Source organism: Balaenoptera musculus, chromosome 5 (assembly GCF_009873245.2).
Source record: "Balaenoptera musculus isolate JJ_BM4_2016_0621 chromosome 5, mBalMus1.pri.v3, whole genome shotgun sequence".
NCBI classification, from domain to species: Eukaryota; Metazoa; Chordata; class Mammalia; order Artiodactyla; family Balaenopteridae; genus Balaenoptera; species Balaenoptera musculus.
The window spans coordinates 35318697-35343677 of NC_045789.1; the positions used below are offsets into that span (position 1 = coordinate 35318697).

The 24981-nt window shown below is 38.1% G+C and overlaps 1 protein-coding gene across 1 annotated transcript in view; it reads right to left on the reverse strand.

Annotated features, from left to right (window-relative positions):
- Positions 1-24981, reverse strand: part of RNF175 (ring finger protein 175) — a 67753-nt gene that overhangs the window by 23297 nt on the left and 19475 nt on the right. Inside the window, 1 exon segment of the mRNA XM_036852227.1 lies at positions 9695-9849. Within this exon segment, the coding sequence (XP_036708122.1) occupies positions 9695-9849 (155 nt within the window).

Sequence of the window (24981 nt, forward strand, 5' to 3'; positions counted from 1 at the left end):
ACCTTCTGGAAAGGATTCACCATTCTAAATGCCATTAAGAATACTTGTGATTCATGGGAACAGGTAAAAATATCAGCATTGACAGGAGTTTGGAAGAAGCTGATTCCAACCCTCATGGATGACTTTGAGGAGCTCAAGACTTCAGTGGAAGAAGGAACTGCAGATGTGGTGGAAATGGCAAGTGAACTAGAATTCGATGTGGAACCTGAAGTTGCGACCAAATTGCTGCAATCTCATGATAAAATTTGAACAAATGAGGAGTTGCTTCTTCTGGATGAGCAAAAAAGGTGGTTTCTTGAGATGGAATCTTCTCCTGGTGAAGATGCTGCGAAGACTGTTCAAAGGACAACAAAGGATTTGGAATATTACGTAAACTCAGTTGATAAAGCAGCAGCAGGGTGTGAGAGGACTGACTCCAATTTTGAGAGAAGTTCTATGTGGGTAAAATGCTATCAAACAGCACCACATGCTGCAGAGAAATCGTCCATGAAAGAAAGAGTCAATCGATGTGTCAGACTTCGCTGTCTTATTTTAAGAAATGGCCACAGCAGCCCCAGCCTTCAGTGACAACCACCCTGATCAGTCAGCAGCCACCAACATGGAGGCAAGACCCTCCGACAGCAACAAGATTACAACTTGCTGAAGGCTCAGATGATGGTTAGCACATTTTAGCAATACATATTTAAAAATTAAGGTATGTACATCGTTTTTCTGAATATATTTCTATCGCACACTTAATAGGCTACAGTATAGTGTAAGCATATATAGTGTAAACTTTTATGTGCACTGGGAACCAGAAAACTTGTGTGACTCACTCTATTGTGAAATTCACTTTATTGCAGTGGTCTGGAACCTGATGCAAAAGGTATGCCTGTACATTGCATTCCTGTAACTTACTTACTTTATAACTTGAAGTTCGTACTTCTTTTTTTAAAAATTATTTTATTTATTTATTTATTTAATTTATTTTTGGCTGCCTCAGGACTTAGCTGCGGCATGCAGGATCTTCATTGAGGCACGCGGGATCTTTTGTTGCAGTGCGAGGCCTCTTCATTGTGGTGCGCGGGCTTCTCTCTAGTGGCGAGCAGGTTTTCCTCTTCTCTAGTTGTGGCGCGCAGGCTCCAGGGTGCGTGGGATCTGTAGTTGTGGTGTGCAGGCTTAGTTGCCTCGAGGCATGTGGGATCTTAGTTCCCCGACCAGGGATCAAACCCGCATCCCCTGCATTGTAAGATGGATTCTTTACCACTGGACCACCAGGGAAGTCCCAAAGTTTGTACTTCTTAATTCCTTTCACCTATTTCACCCATTCCTCCACTCCCTTCCCCTGTGGCAACCACTAGTTTGTTCTCTGTATCTATGACTCTGTTTCTGTTTTGTTATGTTTGTTCATTTGTTTGTTTTTACATCCCACATATAAGTAATATATGGTATTTGTCTTTGTCTGACCTTTAAACTTAGTATAACATCCTCTAGGTCCATCCATGTTGTCCAATCAAAATGCAAAATTCGATACTTTTAATGGCTGAGTAATATTCCATTGTGGGTTTATACCCCATCTTCTTTATCCATTCAGCTATTGATGGACACCTAGGCTGCTTCCATATCTTGGCTATTGTAAATAATGCTGCCATGAACGTGGGGGAGCACACATGTTTTTAAATTAGTGTTTTTGTTTTCTTTGGTTAAATACCCAAAAGAGGAATTGCTGGATGGTAAGGTAATTGTATTTAAACATTTTTTTAAAGAACCTCCATACTGTTTTCCATAGTGGCTCCACCACTTTACAGTCCCACCCACAGTGCACAAGGGTTCCCTTTTCTTCACATTCTTGCCAACACTTATTATTTCTTGTCTTTTTGATAATAGCCATTTGACAGGTGTGAGATAATATCTCACTATGGTTTTGATTTGCATTTCCCTGATGATTGATGTTGAGCATCTTTTCATGTGCCTGTTGGCCATCTGTATGTCTTCTTTGGAAAAATGTCTATTCAGGTCCTCAGCCCACTTTTAAAATGGATTGTTGGTTTTTGATAGAGTTGTATGAGTTCTTTATATATTTGGAGATTAACCCCTTATTGAACATACAATTTGCAAATATCTTCTCCCATTCAGTAGGTTACCTTTTCATTCTTGTTGATAGTTTCCATTGCCATGCAAAAGCTTTTTAGTTTGATGTGGTCCCATTTGTTTATTTTTGCTTTTGTTGTCCTTGCCTGAGGAGACAGATCAAAAAAATATTGCAAAAACTGATGTCAAAGAGCATACTGCCTATGTTTTCTTCTAGGATTTTTATGGTTTCAGGTCTTACATTTAAACCTTCAATCAATTTTGAGTTTATTTTTGTATATAGTGTAAGAAAATGGTCTAATTTCATTCTTTTACATGTAGCTGTTCAGTTTTCCCAATGCCATTTACTGAAGAGAATGTCTTTTCTCCATTTTATATTCTTGCATCCTTTATTGTAGATGAATTGACCATATTAGCATGGGTTTATTTCTGGAATCTCTATTCTGTTCCACTGATCTAAGTGTCTGTTTCTGTGCCAGTACCATACTGTTTTGATTACTATAGCTTTGTGGTATGGTTTGAAATCAGGGAGTGTGATACCCCCAGCTCTGTTCTTCTTTCTCAAGATTGTTTTGGCCATTTGGGGTCTTTTGTGATTCCATACAAATTCTAGGACTATTTGTGAAAAATGCCATTGGTATTTTAATAGGGATTGCATTGAATCTGTAGATTGCCTTGGGTAGTATGGATATTTTAACAATATTAATTCTTCCAATCCATAAGCCCAGTATATCTCTCTATTTGTGTCATCTTCAATTTTTCTTATCAGTGTCTTACAATTTTCTGACTACAGGTCTTTTGCCTCCTTAGGTAGGTTATTCCTAGGTATTTTATTCTTTTTGATGCTTTGATAAATGGGATTATTTCCTTAATTTCTATATCTGATAGTTCATTGTTAGTGTATAAAAATGCAACAGATTTCTTTGTATTAATTTTATATCCTGCAACTTTACCAAATTCAGTAATGAGCTCTAGTAGTTTTCTGGTGACATCTTTAGGATTTTCTATGTATAGTATCATGTCATCTGCAAACAGTGACAGTTTTACCTCTTCCTTTCAAATTTAGATTCCTTTTATTTCTTTTAATTCTCTGATTGCTGTGGCTAGGACTTCCAAAACTATCAATATGTTGAATAAAAGTGATGAGAGTGGGCATCCTTGTCTTGTTCCTGATCTTAGAGGAGAAGTGTCCAGCTTTTCACTGTTGAGTATGATGTTAGCTGTGGGTTTGTCATAAATGGACATTATTATGTTGAGGTATGTTCCCTCTATACCCACTTTGTTGAGAGTTTTTATCATAAGTGGATGTTGAATTTTGTCAAGTGCCTTTTCTGAACCCATTGAGATGATCATGTGATTTTTATCCTTTGTTTTGTTAATGTGGTGTATCATGTTGATTGATTTGTGGATGCTGAACTATCCTTGCATCCCTGGAATAAATCCCACTTGATCATGGTGTATGATCCTTTTAATGTATTGTTGAATTTGGTTTCCTAATATATTTTGAAGATATTTGCATCTATGATCATCAAGGATATTGGCCTGTAATTTTCTTTTTTGGTAGTGTTTTTGTCTGGTTTTGGTATCAGGGTATTACTAGCCTTGTAGATTGAGCTTGAGAGTGTTCCTTCCCCTTTAATTTTTTGGAATAGTTTGAGAAGGATTAGTATTAACTCTTCTTTAAATGTTTGGTAGAACTCCCTGTGAAGCATCTGGTCCTGGACTTTTGTTTGTTGAAAGCTTTTTGATTACTGATTCAATTTCATTACTAGTAATTGGTCTTTTCAGATTTTCTATTTCATCCTGATTCAGTCTTGGCAGATTGTATTTTTCTAGCAATTTATCCATTTCTTCTAGGTTGTGTAATTTGTTGGCATATAATTGTTCATAATAGTCTCTTATGATTGTTTTTATGTTTGTGGTATTGGTTGTAATTTCTCCTATTTCACTTCTGATTTTATTTATTTGGACCCTCTCTTTTTTTCTTAATGAGACTGGCTAAAGGTTCATCAGTTTTGTTTATCTTTTCAAAGAAACAGCTCATAGTTTCATTGATCTTTTTAATTTTTTTTAAGTCTCTATTTCATTTAATTCCACTTTGATCTTTATTATTTCCATTCTTGTACTAACTCTGGGCTTTGTCTCTTCTTTTTTTTCTAGTTCTTCTTAGGTGTAAATTTAGGTTGTTTATTTGAGATTTTTCTTGTTTCTTGAGGTTGGCCTGTATTGCTATGAGCTTCCCTCTTAAAACTGATTTGCTGCATCCCATAGATTTTGGATCTTTGTGTTTCCATTTTCATTTGTCTTGAGGTGTTTTTTGATTTTCTTCTTATTTCTTTGTTCACCCATTGGTCGTTTAGTAGCAAGTTGTTTAGTATCCATATGTTTATATTTTTTCCAGTTTTCTTCCTGTAATTGATTTCTACTTTTATACTGTTGTGATCAGGAAAAACACTTGATATGATTTTGATCTTCTTAAATTTATTGACACGTTTGACACATGGCCTAGCATGTTATCTACCCTGGAGAATGTTCCATGTGCACTTGAAAAGAATGTGTATTCTGCAGTTTTTGGATGCAGTGTTCTATACATATCTATTAAGTTCATCAGATCTAATCATTTAAGACCAATGTTTCCTTACTGATTTTCTATCTGGCTGATCTATCCATTGATATAAGTGGAATAGTAAAGTCCCTTGCTCTTACTGTACTGCTGTCGGTTTCTCCCTTTATGTCTGCTAATATTTGTTATATTGTATTTAGGTCCTCCTAATGTTGGGTGCATAAATATTCACAGATGTTATATCCTTTTCTTGGACTGACCCCTTTATAATTTTGTAATGCCTTTCTTTGTCTTTTGTTTTAGTCTTTGTTTTAAAGTCTATTTTGTCTGATATGAGTATTGCCTCCCTAGATTTCTTTTAGTTTCCATTTGCATGGAATATCTTTTTCTGTCCTTTCACTTTCAGTCAGTGTGTGTTTTTAGATCTGATGTGAAGCCAGCATATAAATGGGTTTGGTTTTTTTTTATCCATTCAGCCACCCAATGTCCTTTGATTGGAGCATTTAGTCCATTTACATTCAAAGTTCTTATGATAAGTATGTACTTATTGCCATTTTGTTAATTGTTTTTTGGTCGTTTTTGTAGTTCTCTGTTCCTTTCTCCTTCTTTTAGGCTCTTCCCCTGTGGTTTGATGATTTTCTTTAGTGTTAGGTTAGAGTTCTTTTCACTTTATTTTTTGGTATTTCTATTGTGGGTTTTTGGTTTGTGGTTCATGAGGTTCATATACATGTAACCACATATATATATATATATATATATGTGTGTGTGTGTGTGTGTGTGTGTGTGTGTGTGTTTATTTTAAGCTGATGGTCACTTATTTGAATACATTCTAGAAGTACTACATTTTTACTCCCCTCCAGCCCATGTTTTATGGTTTTGGCATCAAATTTTATATCTTTTCACTTTGTGTATCCCTTAACTACTTATTGTAATTATGGTTTATTTTACAAATTTTTCCTTTAACCTTCATACTACTGGTGGTTGATCCACTGCCTTCACTATCTATTTGCCTTTACCAGTGAATTTTTTTCTTTCACATATTTTCTTATGTCTAGTTATGGCTATTTGTTTTCCACTTAAAGGAAACCCATCAACATTTCTTGTAAGGCTGGTTTAGTGGTGATGAACTCTTAGTTTTTGCTTACCTGGGAACCTCTTTATTTCTCCTTCAATTCTGAATGATAACCTTTCTGGGAAGAGTATTCTTGGTTGTAAGTTTTTTTCCTTTTAGCACTTTAAATATATCCTGCCCCTCTCTTTTGGCTTGTAAAGTTTTTGCTGAAAAATTGGGGGTTTCCTTGTATGTCACTTATTTTTTCTTGCTGCCTTTAAAATATTCTCTTTATCTTTAACTTTTGCTATTTCAATTATGACATGTGTTGATGTGGATCACTTTGGGTTCATCATGTTTAGAATTCTCTGTGCTTCCTGGATCTGGATATCTGTTTCATTTTCCAGGTTAGGGAATTTTTCAGTCATTATTTCTTCAAAAAAATGTTCTGTCCCTTTCTCCCTCTCTTCTCCTTCTCGGACCCCTGTAATGTGAATGTTAGTATACTTGATGTTGTCCCAGAGGTCCCTTAATGTATCCTCATTTTTTTAAATTCTTTTTTCTTTTTGTTGTTCTGATTGGGTGATTTCCACTATTCTGTCTTCCAGGTCACTGATCTGTTCTTCTGTATCATCTAATCTGCTGTTGATTCCCTCTAGTGTATTTTCCATTTCAGTTTTTGTATTCTTCAGCTCTGATTGGTTCTCTTCCTAACTATATGTTGAAGTTCTCACTGTGTTCCTCCAATCTTCTCCCAAGATCTGTGAGCATCTTTATGACCATTAACTGAACTCTTTATCAAGTAAATTACTTATATCTGTTTCATTAGTTTTTTTTTTTCTGGAGTTTTATCTTGTTTTGTTCTTTCAAATTCCTTTGTCTCCTCATTTTGTTTGGCCTTTTGTGTTTGTTTCTATGAATTAGGTGTAATAGCTACCTCCCAGTCTTGAAGGAGGTGGCCTTGTGCAGCAGCACCCCTGTGTGGACTGTGTGTGCTGGGCAGCTTTGGCAGGCTGGCTAGGGCTGGAGTGGGCATAGGCTGGGGATTTCCTAGGGCATGCTGGGGCTGGGCTGCCTTGGCAGGATGGCTGGAGTGGGTGTGGGCTGGGGCCAGTGCTGTTTTAAAAGATACTGTGCTTCACTGAGTTCTGGTTAGAAGGGACCTTATGAAACATGATTTAAATGGGGGTTTGTGGGCTTGCCTGAGAAATGATTTGTCATTTACATTATTTCTATGATGAAATGCTTTCTCCACTTCAAGCAAGTGACATACAAGGATTATCTAGACAGCACCTTCTCCTATAGGTGTAATCCTGCCTCATCAGAGGGGTCAACAATGTAGCGTTACTTGGAGCAGGAAACTCACATGGGCTGCACAAGGTGTCTTAAATCACTATGAGGCTGTGTCATCTCCAAAGGGAGCCAGAAAGGGCTTTTGGGGTCTTTCTGCCACAGTGACTCCTTGGGCCATCGGTCCTTATGACTTGCCAGTGCTGAGCACTGTGGAGCATTGTTCAGTGCATCGAGATACAGGCAGAAGTTAATGTTGCCAAAAAGGGTGATGATGGGAAAAGTGGGAAAAGTGGCAGCTCTGAGAGGATATCCCCTCCAACCCTCACAACATTGGCAGCACCAGAGTGGGCTTCCTTGAACTCCACATGTACTTTCTGCCCATCTCAAGGTTGTACCAGCATTAGAGGTGTGTCTGATAACTGTTTAAACTGCAGGGTTTCTCTGTGCAAAGCAGCTGATTGATGTAATTAAGCCACAGCATGCTCTTGGGGCAGAGGCTTTGCATTCCAGTAGTCCGTGGTTTGATTCTGGGCTCCCTGGCTTACTACCTGTGGGACCTTGGCCACCCTATTTAGCATTTCTGAACTGTGATTGCCTCATTTATGAAGTGAGAAGGGTAGCACCAGATCCTAAAGCAGTCCCGAAGATTATGTGAGAAAATGTAGTAACTCAATATGTCATATCGTTGTTATGGTTGTGTTATGTTTTCCAAAATTACCCCTCCCTCCCCCCACCCAAATCTTCCTGCATATTGGCGGTATGAGTTTGTAAAGCCCAGAACTTCCTTGCTACTCAGATTACACTGGACGCAGATATGTTAGATTAGAAACTGTGTTGGTGTCAGAGCAGCCTCCACAAAGGGAAGCTTGGCCTTCAGTTGGAGTTGATGTGATCGAGCCCAGCTCTTTGTGGCTGGCCTGTGGCCTGTTTTTGAGCCTGAATATTGCTTGACAGACAACCCAACTATAGTAGAGAGGAAACCCACTTCCCTTTCTCTGCTCTCTTTTCCACAGAGGAGCCCTGGTATACTCTGGGAGAGGAACAGCCAGTTTTTAAATGGCGTTGGTACTGGAGACTCTTCTTGGGTTTGCCTTCTGCACCATGCCAATTTGCTCCGACCAGCTTTCCTTGTTTGTCATGAAATCCTCCACTTCCAAATGGAACATAGCTAATATGAGACTTACCTATAGTATGATGAATAAGCAACGATCCATAAAGATCCTTAGGGTGTACTACCTATCATGAACTGGAGCTTCTTTATCCAGGCTGCTTTTCTGGAAGAAATGGGGCCCTAATGAGCCTCTCCCATTGTTGTCTCTTAAGATGTCAGTGGAGCATCTTGGCTCTCAGATTGTGCCAGGGATCGGAGCTGAGCAGCCCGAAGAAGCTGGAATGGCAGCACGGTGAGCGTGAGCAGCAGACAGCATGGGCCCTGGCCATCTGAGATATAGGAGCCGTGAAGTGCCATGAGGCGGCATTTGGGTATTTTTGGTATTGGAGTTCCTCTTCATGTGCACAGAAATACAGCATTTAGCTCAGGTAATTCATTATACAGTAGAAAAGTGAACCATTCTCAATGAAACAGAATATGGATTATGTTCAGGGGATGAAAACAAGTAAATTTCAATTCATCCAAAACTTAGATCCCCTTCACAAGTTTTAAACAACTTACATTTTGTAAGAAGGAGAAAGGGTACCATATGTCCATTTACTCATGGATAAACCAGGCCCTACAAAGGCTGTGTAAAACTCCAAACTGGCCAATTTAGAAGGTCTCTTAATACCACCCTAAAGCTCTTCCCCAAATGGGATTAAATTAAGATACTCATAAACCAGAATTCATTTATTTGAATTTCAATCTTTATCTTTACATTTATTTATCTGATTTCTCTCACTGAATATATTTTCCTTCTCCAAAGTAGAAGAAAAAATTGATATTTGTCTCTCCCACTTTTCTAGAGGATTAAAAAAGAATACCTGAATGGCTAAAAAATCATAAAAATATTTCATAGAAGCTTATGATTTATTCTCCTACACAGATCAAAATTTGACATTGCCTTATTATCATTGAACACTACACATTTTCTCTTCATCTCATCAGTTTTATCTGGATTGGATTCAGATCTTGTCTACAGAACACAGAGAGCAAGAACAAACTTGTGGACACGTTATGAGATTATAAGCCCTTTGGAAAGATTTGTGAATGCTCTGATGGAATTATGTACATTTCAAGAGGTTGGCAATGGTAATTAAAGTGAGCATTGGAATATTAAAGCCTCATTTGTTATGAGAGTAATAGCTTGTCCATTACTCATGATTTATCAGACATAAAATACATACATAGTTGTTAGAAGTACACACTTCTAACTCTTGCTTTATGATAAAATGTATGTGACGTGACTTAGCATGGGATCCAATAAAATGCTGAGCTAAAAGTCAACATGCAAATAATGCTCTAAAAAATTTAAACAAGAGTTTCACTTCTCTTTCTCCAGGCCTTCACTAGCTGATGTCTAAAATAATAAATTTCACAGACATGTTGGAATCACCATTAAATAGGAATGTGAATGCCCAACAATAGAGCGAATCTCCAGTTTTGCTACAAAGGGTCAAAGAGGTGTAATACCCTCCTCCCCATCAGGAAAATGGAAATTAAATATACTTTCTAATGGTTAAAATTAAGGGTGTGGTGGGGAAAGAATGAGTGGAATACATACTGTGGTGTTCTCCCTGAGAGGGGTTTTCGGGTAGCGCTGAAGAGGATGCAGCTGGTAATAACTGAGAACATTCCCCACATAGACAGAAATCGCCACCAGTAAAGTTTTATCATGAAATACTAAGGGACAACTCACATCTGCAACAGGGTCACCAGCTGTCAGAGAGATAAACAGAAAGACTCCTTCAGTGACTGAGGGCCAGATGGCACATCTACTATTACACGATTCAGAAGCTACTCTGGGGTGGGGGGAAGCCACCTTCACCATCCTGTCTGGAACATGTGCCTGGCTCACCACCCACCTGCAAGCTGCTCTGTACATGCACAGCTATGGAGGGCACAGTTATTTGAACATTCGGATGGGAAATAATCCAAAATATCCATCTTCTGTCACCTCCTTCTCCAGATATTTCAGATGAAAGGAACTTTAGGGTGCAGCAGCTATGTGATTTTGGACAAATGAGCTGCACTTTAGTTGTAAAATCGGGGGCCACAATGTCTGCTTCCCGTGTTGACTGAGGTGGGGAACAAACGAGATCACAGCTGGGAAAGTGCTCTGGAAGCCGTACTGGGCTACAGGGAGCCCAGCGGCTGTTACTATGACAGCACATACGCAAATGCACTGCGATGGCAAAAGGAGGGAGTGGTGTCAATGCAGCAGCGTCTGGGGCTCTTCTGCCTGCTGTCCCACTGCGCTCTGCAGGGCTACTCTCGCAGCCCTACTGTGGGGTTACCTTGTCCCTGATGATCGGATCTGCAACCCACCATATTTCTTCTTGTCTTTTCTCTTCAATTATTGGTGCCCTGTCCAGGCAGCCCCAGATGTGGATCAGACTCTTTCGTGTCCCTCTGTGTGTAACCCCTTTGTGGCCTATACCACTGACCTGAGTCCAAGTAGCCTTCAGAGGGTCCTTTAAGTTGGCTGGCCTCAATCCCACTTGGCAGGAAGCAGGATAGACTGTGCTGATGGGCTGTGGGTCAATGACTTGTTATGGTTACCATAGTGACACACTTATTCTATAGATCAGGCCTAATGCCAGCTACTCACCTCCTTATAAAAAGCACAATAGCAATAACCTTTGATCTTTTATGTTTTATCACATTCAGACTAACCACCTATATATGCTCAGCACCAATATACGAGGAGGCTGGCAAAGAGGTTTTGTCTCAGGTGTAGACTTTAATAGGTAGTGGCACCTGGCAATACCCTGTTGAGGAAGATTCTGAGCTCGGGTCTTAGTTTAGCAGTAAAGCGTATCATGATCAGTTAATTATGTCTGACAGTGATGTGGAAAAATTTGCCAGAGCACGCATGTCACATGTTTGTCATCTGAGTATAAAAAAGACTGATGTCATTTGTTTGTTTACTTTCTTCATCTTCGTGATAAAAAGAGGTGGCTTAGAAAAAAGTTTGTGAGTATATTTTTGGGTCCTTTAATAGGAACTTGGTTATAATAGTCTCAAGGTCAATAACCAAAATTATTTGATAGAACTTCAAGATTTAAACCAAAAAGGTCCAAGGCCACAGCCATTCTTCTTTACATGTCAAATAAGAAGAAATCTTCCAGGCTTTTTAATCTTTTTATTTCTTCATGGCATAAATGGCCTGGATCTGAAGTCTTCTTAGAGTGGCTCTAAATCTTCTTTCAGAGAACACTACAATTGTTATTATATATATGCATTTGAACAAAAATACACACAGAACAAATCTGAAGTAACTATTTGGAGAGTTCAGGAAAAAATATCTTATAACTTACTTTTTTTGTTTTTAAATTCCACGCAATACTTTCAGGGAAGAGTAAATACTCTTTACTTCTGTCCAAATTAGTCAGATCATTGCTTTAATTTTGCACTCTACTTTGTGGGTACAGTCAAAGCTAATGAATGAGTTTGCACCTTTCTTTCAGAAATTGAGATAAAGATGTATATATCTAAACAGGAAAAACAGGCTTTACTTAAGGAAGTAGAATAGTTTTCATGAGGGCCACAAACCACATTCTAGGTAACCAGGACTCAAGATATGTTTCCTTCAGCACTCAGCGTCAGCAACTTTGACTCTACTAGTGATAATGAAAGTGTGCAGTCCCTCAAAAAATCTCCTCTGTATCTAGATCATTCATTTCCCATAGCTGATCATGGAGCTTGTTAGCTATGATGAATGATAGATTTTGGCATTTTTCTTAGTTTATTACTTCTGATATTAAAAGAGGAAATGGACATAAACTCCATTTTTCAAAATCTGATCATCTCTCATTTACATTTTTCATCTTTTTGTTTTAAGAATTTGATTCACTTTTATATCTACCCCATAAAATGCTGAATTTTTTTAAAATAAAAAGTTAAGATTCAGTTCAGTTTAATTTAGTGAAACTACCATGCTCCTATGTTTTATACTTTAGATTATAAGCCAAAATTTACAAGACTAATCCATTTCCTCTAATCAGTGGAGCTACACTCTTTTACAGTTTGAAGTGATGACTGGACTATATTCTTATAAAACTAGTTCTTTCCCTGTAGGTCTATAAGTACAACCTATTTCTAGAAGATGCCAAATTTCTCTTACTTGATGCCTGGATTTAATTAACAGTAAATAACAACGTTCAAATGTATACACATGCTACTTAAAAAAAAATAGGCCTTGGAGATCAGAAATAAAAGGAAAGCAAAAAATCATTATAATGTATTGTGTATGCAAATATTTAATTTCTTAACTATCTTTAAAGTGGATACCCAGTGCCATGTTTTCTCAACATGCAAGGGGAAAGGTCAGAAGTTTGCATGATGAATTCAATAATTGTATGAGAACTCATTTTAAAATGAGGGCCACATTTCAGAGCAATTTAAAAGATTCTTTATCAATTTCCAGAGCAGTTAGAACTTCTCATTTTTAATAGTAACTGCCACATATGAAATGTAGGAATGTTGTGCCTCATAAATAAACGCATGAAATATGTGAAATTGAGGCACATGCATGCAAAGGAGGAAGCCTGGCAGCTGGGACACATTAATAATGCCAGAGGGGTCACCATTTGGGCATGTGCGGATAAAACACATCTGCATTCCTGGCAAAGGGCAGCCTGTGCATCTGGATCACATCACCCCGTCCTCCCCACCCACGCATCATGGCAGAAGGAATTTCCTGACAAATAAGATGCTGCCGAAAGGTACCATGTTTGTTCTTGCAGCCATGCACATAATGAATCTGAAAAGAGCTGCTAATCAAGTCAAAACAAAGGAATCTTTTCATTTGTCTAATTGTACAGAATGATGAATGAGTCACACAGTATGAAAGAAAGAAAGAAAGAATGAAAGAAAGAAAGAAAGAAAGAAAAAGAGAAAGAAAGAAAAAGAGAAAGAAAGAAAAAGAGAAAGAAAGAAAAAGAGAAAGAAAGTTGTGTTATGCTCATTCCCTTTGCACTACAAATCCCAAACTATCTGCAACCATTTGTGGTGTGTCTGTGTGTATTTGTATGGGTGGGGCTGGAGGGAGAGCAGAGCGATGCTCAGAGGTAAGCAGAAAATTATAATTTCCTGGTTCCAGGAAATACTGCTGCTATCAGTTCAAAGTCAATGAAGGAGAGTGTGGACAAATTGAACAAGTAAAAGTACGGAATCCTGGCATATGAAGGGCTCTTAGAAATTCACTTGCTCCATATTTCTATCTTCAAATCAATTGACTGTTGATTTTGCTACTTAAATTCTTAAAAGAGATTCTGCAGTGGCATATATGTATGCATGTAAGTATGTATGCAACTATGTATTTGTGTATTAAAAAGATTCGAATAGATACTTTATTGGTACAATAATATGTTCTAGTGTTTCACAGCTATTAATAGGCAGGAAGTTTGATTTAAATAGAGCAAATTTTCAATCTGTGGCAAATTATTTGCCTGTGTATTGAGGCAAGTTAACAGTGTATCTGAAGCTGAAATTCTGTGTATTTAGTCATCAAGCCTTCTATTGATTTGAAGAGCAGTAGAAAGATTCTTTTTTGGTGCACTCTCCTCCATTTCCTGCAGATACGAAAACCAGGATACATAAAAGAAGGTGGCGAGGGTGTTGTTGAATGAAATTTTATTTTTAATTAAATGCTGTTAAAAGCATTTGGGAATAATTTAACTTTGAGGCTTTGCCTATGTCTATACTGTATCAACACTAGCAGCTGGAAAGAGAAAAATTCAAATATCCAGATGTTCAGTCTATGTTGTGCTAAAAATGTGATCGTGTATTTGCAAACATTCAGGTATTTAGTAGTATCTCAAACAAAATATTAAAGATTTTCTACTTTCTACCCATACTTTTTGGCATCACCTAGGAGCAGTTAATGTTATATTTTTCAACTTTATTTTCTTAATAACCTGTTTCCTTTGCTTTAGGTATTTATGATAAGCTGCTCTGATGTACACAGCTCCTATAGACCATACAACAGAATCAGTCTAGACAAATTAAATGAGCACTTCAGAAGACAGACAAATTTGTTAAAAGCTGTATCTGAAAAAATACTGAGCTTTTGGATTGGTCTCTCGCCTCTGAAGTACCTGGTCCAAATTATGCATGAAATAATGTGAAAGTAATAATACTTTATGCATAATAAATAGTACCTTCAGGGCATAACTATTATGTATAAATAATAATAATACCTTCAATGTACAAAGCTGTTCACACACATTATTGTGTGTGTGCTTTCTACTTTTTTTTTCTAAATTCCTCCCTTTTTTATCTGTAAACTCCCACTCCCACCATTTATCATTGATTGACTGAATTGTTCCATCCCAGTACACAAATATAGGAGTATCAGAATTGTTAACCTGTACCCCACGGGAAACAACCTTACCCACTAGTGATCACATGCAGCTCCTATCGCCTTCATCTTACAGACTCCTCTCATTTCCAAAGGTACTCAGAGCAGCACCTTTCCCCCTAATTCCCTTCAATGAGGTTGTTTCACACACTTATAATGCACTTAGATTTTCTCTTCACGGTCTGCATTTCTCCCTGGGATTCCCTAACCTTCCAAAATGATTTTTTAAAATTTGCATACCTTAAGGTCTGCTTTTTGTGCTGTATAGTTCAATGGGATTTGACAAATGCATAATATCTTGTAAGCAAAATTACAGTATCACACAGATCAGTTTTACTGCCTTAAATTCCCATTTCACTTGCTTATCCTTATCCTTTTCCTTCCCTGAGCCACTGGCAACCACTGATCATTTTATTGTCTTTGTTTTTGCATTTTCCAGAATGTCATATAATTGGAATCATACAGTATATAGCCTTTTCATATTGGCTTGTTCCTCCATGTCTTTTTGTGGCTTGATAGCCCATATCTTTTTACTGCTGACTAATGTTTCATTGTATGGAGGTACCACAGTTTGCTTATTTATTCATATTTTAAAGGACATCTTGGTTGCTTCCAGTTTGGGGTGATAATGAATAAAGGTGCTATAAATATTTTCATGCAGGTTTTTGTGTGAATGTAGGTTTCCATTCAATTGGGTAAATACCTAGTAGTGATCGCTGAATCATAAAGCTATGTTTAGCTTTGTGGGAGACTGCCCAGCTGCCTTCCAAAATGGCTTTACCATTTTGCATTCCCACACAGCAAGAGTTCCTGCTGCTCCACATCCTCATCAGCATTTGGTATTGTTAGATTTTTTATTTTAACCATTCTAATAAGCATGTATTTGTAACTCATTATTGTTTTAACTTGCAATTCCCTAATGACAAATGATGATGAGCTTCTTTTCATATGCTTATTTGCCATCTGTATATCTTCCTTGATGAGCTGTCTTCTTAGATATTTTGACATTTAACTGAGTTGATTTCTTATGATTGAGTTTTAAGTATATTTTGGATAGCAGTCCGTTATTAAGTATGTATTTTATAGTTACTTTCTCCCAGTTTGTAGCTTGTTTTTTCATTCCCTTAACAGTGTCTTTCACAGAGCACTTTTTACTTCAAATAAAATCCAACTTACCAATATTTTCTTTCCTGGATCATGCTTTAGGTGTTGTATCTAAAAACTCATCACCAAATTCAAATTCACCTAGATATTTTTCCTATGTTATCTTCTAGAAGTTTTATAGTTTTGCATTTTACATTTAGGTCCATGATCCATTTTGAGTTCATTTTTGTGAAATATGTAAGTTCTATGTCTAGATTGTCTAGATTATTATTAATTTTTTTGCATATCGATGGCCAATTGTTTCAGTACCATTTGTTGAAAGATATCCTTGCTCCATTGAATTGCCTTTTTGCTCCTTTGTCATGGATCAGTTGACTATATTTGTGGGGGTCTATTTATGGGCTCTCTATTCAGTTCCATTGATCTATGTGTCTATTCTTTCACCAGTACCACACTGTAGTCATTACTACAGCTTTATAGTAAATCTTGAAGTTGGGGAGCATCACTCCTCCAACATTGTTCTTCATTGTTGTGCTGTCTATTCTAGGTCATTTGCCTTTTCTTATAAATTGCAGAATCAGTTTGTCAATGTTCACAAAATAGGCTGCTGGGATTTTGATTGGGATTGTAGAACCTATAGATCAAGTTGGAAAGAATCAACATCTTGACAATATTGAACTTTCCAATCCATGAACATTGATTATCTTTCCATTTATTTGAGATTTTCTCAGTTTTTGCATATAGCTCTTGTACATATTTTGCTAGATTTGTACCTAAGTATTTCCTTCCTAAGTATTGCAAATGGTATTGTGTTTTAATTTCAAATTCCAATTATTCATTGCTAGTATATAAGAAAGTAATTGACTTTTGTATATTGACCTTGTATCCTGCAACCTTGCTATAATCACTTATTATTTCCAGGAGTTTTTTGTTGATTTTTTTGGAGTTTTCCATAGAGACAACCATGTCATCTGCAAACAAAGATGGTTTTATTTCTTCCTTCCCAATCTGTATACCTTTTATTTCCTTTTTCTGTCTTATTGTACTAGCTAGGACTTCCAGTACAATGACGAATTGAGGTGATAAGAGGAGACATTCTTGTCTTCTTCCTTATCTTAAGGGGAAAGCATCCAGTTTCGCTCCATTAAGTATAATGTTAGGGTAGGTTTTTTGTAGATATTCTTATCAAGTTGAAGAGTTCCCCTCTATTTCTAGTTTGCTGAGAGTTTTTATATGAGTGGGTGTTGGACCTTGTCAGATGCTTTTTCTACATCCATTAATATAATCATGCAAGTTTTCTTCTTTACCCTCTTGATGTGGTTGATTGCATAAACTGATTTTTAATTGTTGAACCAATCTTACCTACCTGGAACAAATTCCACTTGGTCATGGTGTATAATTCTTTTAATGCATGGTTTAATTCAAGTTGCCTCTATTTTGTTTAGGATTTTTACAATTATTTTCATGAGAGATACTGATCTAGAGTTTCTCTTTCTTGTAATGTCTTCATCTGGTTGAGATATTAGGATAATGCTGGCCTCAAAGAATGTGTTCTGATATATTTCCTCTGCTTCGACTTTCTAGAGAGATTGTAGAGAATTGGTATCATTTCTTCCTTAAATGTTTGGTAGAATTCACCAGTGAAACCATCTGGACCTGGTGCTTTATGTTTTGGAAGGTTATTAATTATTGATTCAATTTTAAAATATAGATATAAGGCTTATTCAGACTATTTCTCCTTATGTGAGTTCCGGTATAGTTTGAGTCTTTCAAGGAATTAGTCTATTTCATCTAAACTTGTAGGCATACAGTTGTTCATAATATTCATTTATTTGCTTTTTATGTACATGAGATCAGTAATAATGACCCTTTATTCTTTTCTTATATTAGTAATTTGTGTTCTCTCTCTTATTTTTCTTCGTTAGCTGGCTAGAGGTTTATTAAATTTATTGATCTTCTCAAAGAACTAGCTTTTGAACTAGTTTTGAACTCTTCTCCTCTTAGCATGACTTGTAATTTTTGGTTGAGAAGTTCTTACTGAGGTTCTTATTTGGGTAGTAAGAACCTTTAGTGTGAGATTTTGTGTTAATTTGGCTAGGAGTTGGGCTGTGTTTGATGTTTGCTATGCGTTAGAGGCTTCAATTTCCATTAGTATATGTGTTTGTGTCTCCCTTTTTGTCACTGGTTCCCCTAGAAACTCATTCTTGTGTAGCTTGCAGCTCTTTCAGCTGTAATCCACTGTTATACTGGATGCCTGATGATGTGGGGGTCAGGTGATGGGCAGTGGAAGTGTTCTATTATTCTGTGATTAAGCCTTGGTCTTTTAGTAGTCCCCATACTACGACCTTCACAGTGTTTCTGAACTTTTTGTTTTCCCCTGAGCTGAGACATGAAGGCTAGAGGGTCCTGGAGTTGGATAATTTCCCTTTCTCCACATTGGCTAAGGCTCTGATAAAATCTTTTCCCTTGCGGTACAGGTCTTTGTCATGGTGAACACTCTGGGTCTAGTTCAAAATAATTAACTTTTCCCCTAACCCCGTCAGAAGCACAAAAGTTTTTCTTGGCTTTTTACCATGAGAAGACTTGGTGGGATCCTTGGAGGTAAAACCTACAAAAATATGGGCGGTCCTTACTCCCAGGAGTTTCTCACTCTCACATTGGCCTAAACTCTACTCCCAGCAATTCTTCCAAGTTACCCATTAAGTGTTTCCTCCAGTTTATGGCTCTTGCAGCTTCTGCTCCCAATAAGCAGATCTTAGTTTTGAGTTCCTGTATTCATCTGTCTTTCCGGTTTTGGGGGTGATGGCTTTCCCTGTGACCTCAATTCTCTGATAGGTCCAGGAAAAGTCACTGACATTCAGTTGGTTCAGCTTTTTTTCTTGTTGTTGTTATATGGGAGTGATGACTTTCAAGCTTCTTACATATTAGAGCTGAAACTAGAAGGCCTTCCTATTTTTAAAAATTCCATCATTTTAAAGATCAGGAAACTGAGGCTCACTGTGGTAAGATGAGTAGCTAGAGTCATCTAACTCCTAAGCCAGTGCTCTTCTCTTCACAGCCTGCCCCTGGTTCTTGGTAATACATCTCACCAAACCAGCCCGGGGAATACTCCCAGACAAAGCAGATGGCAGAGTAGGAGGGTGTGCTAAGGCAGGGTAAACAGGTGTGATGTTTGAAAAAACAGTACATCAAAATATCCTAACAGAGAATGTAAATTAATGGGGGGTGTATTCATTTTAGCTTTACAAAAGCATTCAGAAAAGGATTCTTTTATTAGTAAACTGCTTTTACAGTGTATGATTAAATTTGCACAAATATTATATACAAGTCATATCCCTTGAATGTATTCAGAGTCAACTAATGGTACTGAACACTCACTGTGTATCTAGAAATTCTCACAGGGAAATATTCTGAATCACAAGTCTGGGAGTTGGGCTCTTATCTGCAGTGTTGTTTGCATTTTGCAGATAAGGAAACCATGATTCAGAGATATTGAAGGAGTTGATCCTTGATATGAGAGCAAATAACTAGTGAGGTTGGATTCTTGTCTCCTCTCTGCAACTAATTAGTGATATGACCTTGACCAAGTTATTTAATCTCTCTGAACTATATTTCACAAAGGGAAGAAAAAAATTATTGTCTCCCAGGGTAACTTAGATAACGTACAAAAAGCACTTATTACAACTATAATAAAATGTAATAGTTATATATAAATTTATATATAGTATTTCATATATAAGTATATTATTATAGTGATATAATAATTATTATTATTATGGAGTAACTATTATTATAGTAATTATAATTAAGTTATATATAATAATATACAACTAATATACTGGTGGGAGTTACAATATCAATTCGTGGAAATAAACTTCACTATATGGCCCCTTATAGAAAAGAGCCAGGGAGAGGACCTTCAAGATGGCAAAGGAGTAAGACGTGGAGATCACCTTCTTCCCCAGAAATACATCAAAAATACATCTACATGTGGAACAACTACTACAGAACACCTACTGAATGCTGGCAGAAGACTTCAGACTTCCCAAAAAGCAAGAAACTCCCCATGTACCTGGTCGTGTGGCTGACAGGGTCTTGGTGCTCCAGCCGGGTGTCAGGTCTGAGCCTCTGAGGTGGGATGGCCAAGTCCAGGACATTGGACCACCAGAGACCTCCTGGCCCCACGTAATACCAGTTGGTGAGAACCCTCCCCAGATATCTCCATCTCAAAGTTAAGACCCAGCTCCACTCAACGCCCAGCAAGCTCCAGTGCTGGACACCTCATGCCAAACAACTAGCAAGACAGGAACACAACCACACCCATTAGCAAAGAGGCTACCTAAAATCATAATAAGTTCACAGACACCCCAAAACACACCACTGGACATGGTCCTGCCCACCAGAAAGACAAGATCCAGCCTCATCCACCAGAACACAGGCACTAGTCCCCTCCACCAGGAAGCCTACACAACCCACTGAACCAACCTTAGCCACTGGGGGCAGACACGAAAAACAATGGGAACTATGAACCTGCAGCCTGTGAAAAGGAGACCCCAAACACAGTAAGTTAAGCAAAATGAGAAGACAGAGAAATACACAGCAAACGAAGGAGCAAAGTAAAAACCCACCAGACCAAACAAATGAAGAGGAAATAGGCAGTCTACGTGAAAAAGAATTCAGAGTAATGATAGTAAAGATATCCAAAATCTTGGAAATAGAATGGAGAAAATACAAGAAACGTTTAACAAGGACCTAGAAGAACTAAAGAGCAAACAAACAATGATGAACAACACAATAAATGAAATTACAAATTCTCTAGAATGAATCAATAGCAGAATAACTGAGGCAGAAGAACGGATAAGTGACCTGGAAGATAAAATAGTGAAAATAACTACCGCAGAAGAGAATAAAGGAAAAAGAATGAAAAGAATTGAGGACAGAGGGGAGACCTTCAAGATGGCAGAGGAGTAAGACGTGGAGATCACCTTCCTCCCCACAAATACATCAGAAATACATCTACATGTGGAAGAACTCCTACAGAACACGTACTGAGAGCTGGCAGAAGACCTCAGACTTCCCAAAAGGCAAGAAACTCCCCACGTACCTGGGTAGGGCAAAAGAAAAAAGAAAAAACAGAGACAAAAGAATAGGGACGGGACCTGAAGCTTGGGGAGGGAGCTGTGAAGGAGGAAATGTTTCCATACACTAGGAAGCCCCTTCACTAGCAGAGACGGTGGGTGGTGGTGGGGAAGCTTTGGAGCCACGGAGGACAGCATAGCAACAGGGGTGCAGAGGGCAAAGCGGAGAGATTCCCGCACAGAGGATCTGTACCGACGAGCGCTCACCAGCCTGAGAGGCTTGTCTGCTCACCTGCCAGGATGGTGGGGGCTGGGAGCTGAGGCTCGGGCTTTGGAGGTCAGATCCCAGGGAGAGGACTGGGGTTGGCTGCGTGAACACAGCCTGAAGGGGGCTAGTGCACCACAGGTAGCTGGGAGGGAGTCCGGGAAAAAGTCTGGAACTGCCTAAGAGGCAAGAGACCATTGTTTTTGTGTGCGTGAGGAGAGAGGAGTCAGAGCACCACCTAAATGAGCTTCAGAGATGGGCATGATCTGCGGCTATCAGTGCAGACACCAGACATGGGCATGAGATGCTAAGGCTGCTGCTGCAGCCACCAAGAAGCCTGTGTGCAAACACAGGTCACTATCCACACTTTCCCACCTGAGAGCCTGTGCAGCCTGCCACTGCCAGGGTCCCATGATCCAGGGACAACTTCCCCGAGAGAACACATGGTGCGCCGCATGCTGTCGCAACGTCATGCTGGCCTCTGCCACTCACCCCACATTCCATACCCCTCCCTTCCCCAGGCCTGAGTGAGCCAGAGCCCCCTAATCAGCTGCTACTTTAACCCCGTCCTGTCTGGGGGGTAATAGATGCCCTCAGGTGACCTACATACAGAAGTGGGGCCAATCCAAAGCTGAATCCCAGGAGCTGTGCAAACAAAGAAGAGAAAGGGAAATATCCCCCAACAGCCTCAGGAGCAGGAGATGAAATCTCCACAATCAACTTGATGTACTCTGCATCTGTGGAATACTTGAATAGACAATGAATCATCCCAAAATTGAGGTGGTGGACTTTGGGAGCAACTGTAGACTTGGGGTTTGCTGTATGCGACTGACTGGTTTCTGGTTTTAGGTTTATCTTAGTTTAGTATTTAGAGTTTATTATCTTTGGTAGATTTATTTATTGATTTGGTTGCTCTCTTCCTTTTTAAAATATATAGATATACATATATTTTTCCTTTTTCTCTTTTTGTGAGTGTGTATGTGTATGCTTCTTTGTGTGATGTTGTCTGTATAGCTCTGCTTTTACCATTTGTGCTAGAGTTCTGCCTGTCCTTTTTTTTTAAGGCTAGTTTTTAGTGCTTGTTATCATTGGTGGATTTGTTTTTTGGTCTGGTTGCTCTCTTCTTTCTTTCTTTTTTCTTTTTTTTATTACTTTTTAATTTTTAATAATTTTTTTATTTTAATAACTTTGTATTTATTTTATTTTTTTTCTTTCTTTCCTTCATTTTTTCTCCCTTTTCTTCTGAGCCATGTGGCTGACAGGGTCTTGATGTTCTGGCTGGGTGTCAGGCCTGTGCCTCTGAGGTTGGAGAGCTGAGTTCAGGACATTGGACCACCAGAGACCTCCTGCCTCCATGTAATATCAAACGGCAAAAGCTCTCCCAGAGATCACCATCTCAACACTAAGACCCAGCTCAACTCAACAACCAGAAAGCTCAAGTGCTGGACACCTCATGCCAAACAACTAGCAAGACAGGAACACAACCACACCCATTAGCAGAGAGGCTACCTAAAATCATAATAAGTTCACAGACACCCCAAAACACACCACCAGACGTGGTCCTGCCCACCAGAAAGACAAGATCCAGCCTCATCCACCAGAACACAGGCACTAGTCCCCTCCACCAGGAAGCCTACACAACCCACTGAACCAACCTTAGCCACTGGGGGCAGACACGAAAAACAATGGGAACTATGAACCTGCAGCCTGTGAAAAGGAGACCCCAAACACAGTAAGTTAAGCAAAATGAGAAGACAGAGAAATACACAGCAAACGAAGGAGCAAAGTAAAAACCCACCAGACCAAACAAATGAAGAGGAAATAGGCAGTCTACGTGAAAAAGAATTCAGAGTAATGATAGTAAAGATATCCAGAATCTTGGAAATAGAATGGAGAAAATACAAGAAACGTTTAACAAGGACCTAGAAGAACTAAAGAGCAAACAAACAATGATGAACTACACAATAAATGAAATTACAAATTCTCTAGAAGGAATCAATAGCAGAATAACTGAGGCAGAAGAATGGATAAGTGACCTGGAAGATAAAATAGTGGAAATAACTACTGCAGAGCAGAATAAAGGAAAAAGAATGAAAAGAATTGAGGACAGTTTCAGATGCCTCCGGGACAACATTAAATGCACCAACATTTGAATTATCGGGGTCCCTAAAGAGGAAGAGAAAAAGAAAGGAACTGAGAAAATATTTGAAGAGATTACAGTTGAAAACTTCCCTGACAGGGGAAAAGAAATAGTCAAGTCCAGGAAGCACAGAGAGTCCCATACAGGATAAATCCAAGGAGAAACATGCCAAGACACATATTAATCAAACTATCAAAAATTAAATACAAAGAAAAAATATTAAAAGCAGTAAGGGAAAAGCAACAAATAACATACAAGGGAATCCCCATAACGTTAACAGCTGATCTTTCAGCAGAAACTGCAAGCCAGAAGGGAGTGGCAGGACATATTTAAAGTGATGAAAGGGAAGAACCTACAACCAAGATTACTCTACCCAGCAAGGATCTTATTCAGATTCGACAGAGAAATTAAAACCTTTACAGACAAGCAAAAGCTAAGAGAATTCATCATCACCAAAACGGCTTTACAACAGACGCTAAAGGAACTTCTCTAGGCAGGAAACACAAGAGAGGGAAAAGACCTACAATAACAAACCCAAAACAATTAAGAAAATGGTAATAGGAACATAAATATCATAATTACCTTAAATGTAAATGGATTAAATGCTCCAACCAATAGACACAGATTGGCTGAATGGATACAAAAACAGGACCTGTATATATGCTGTCCATAAGAGACCCACTTCAGACCTAAGGACACATACAGACTGAAAGGGAGGGGATGGAAAATGTTATTCCATGCAAATGGAAAGCAAAAGAAAGCTGGAGTAGCAATCCTCATATCAAACAAAATAGACTTTAAAATAAAGATATTACAAGAGACAAAGAAGGATACTACATAATGATCAAGGGATCAATCCAAGAAGAAGATATAACAATGGTAAATATTTATGCAACCAACATAGGAGCACCTCAATACATAAGGTAAATACTAACAGCCATTAAAGGGGAAATCGATAGTAACACAATCATAGTAGGGGACTTGAACACCCCACTTTCACCAATGGACCGATCATCCACAATGAAAATAAATAAGGAAACACAAGCTTTAAATGATACATTAAACAAGATGGACTTAATTGATATTTATAGGACATTCCATCCAAAAACAACAGAATACACTTTCTTCTCAAGTGCTCTTGGAACATTCTCCATGATAGATCATTTCTTAGGTCACAAATCAAGCCTTGGTAAATTTAAGAAAATTGAAATCATATCAAGTATCTTTTCTGACCACAGCACTGTGAGACTAGATATCAATTACAGGAAAAAAAACTGTAAAAAATACAAACACATGGAGGCTGAACAATACACTACTAAATAACCAAGAGATCACTGAAGAAATGAAAGGGAAATAAAAATATATCTAGAAACAAATGACAATAAAAACATGATGACCCAAAACCTATGGGATGCAGCAAAAGCAGTTCTAAGAGGTAAGTTTATAGCAATACAATCCTACCTCAAGAAACAAGAAAAATATCAAATAAACAACCTAACCTTACACCTAAAGCAATCAGAGAAAGAAGAACAAAAAAAACCCACCAAAATTAGCAGAAGGAAAGAAATCATAAAAATCAGATCAGAAATAAAGGAAAAAGAAATGAAACAATAGCAAAGATCAATAAAACTAAAAGCTGGTTCTTTGAGAAGATAAACAAAATTGATAAACCATTAGCCAGACTCATCAAGAAAAAAAGGGAAAGGACTCAAATCAACAGAATTAGAAATGAAAAAGGAGGAGTAACAACTGACACTGCAGAAATACAAACGATCATGAGAGATTACTACAAGCAACTATATGCCAATAAAATGGACAACCTGGAAGAAATGGACAAATTCTCAGAAAAGCACAACCTTCTGAGACTGAACCAGGAAGAAATAGAAACCATAAACAGACC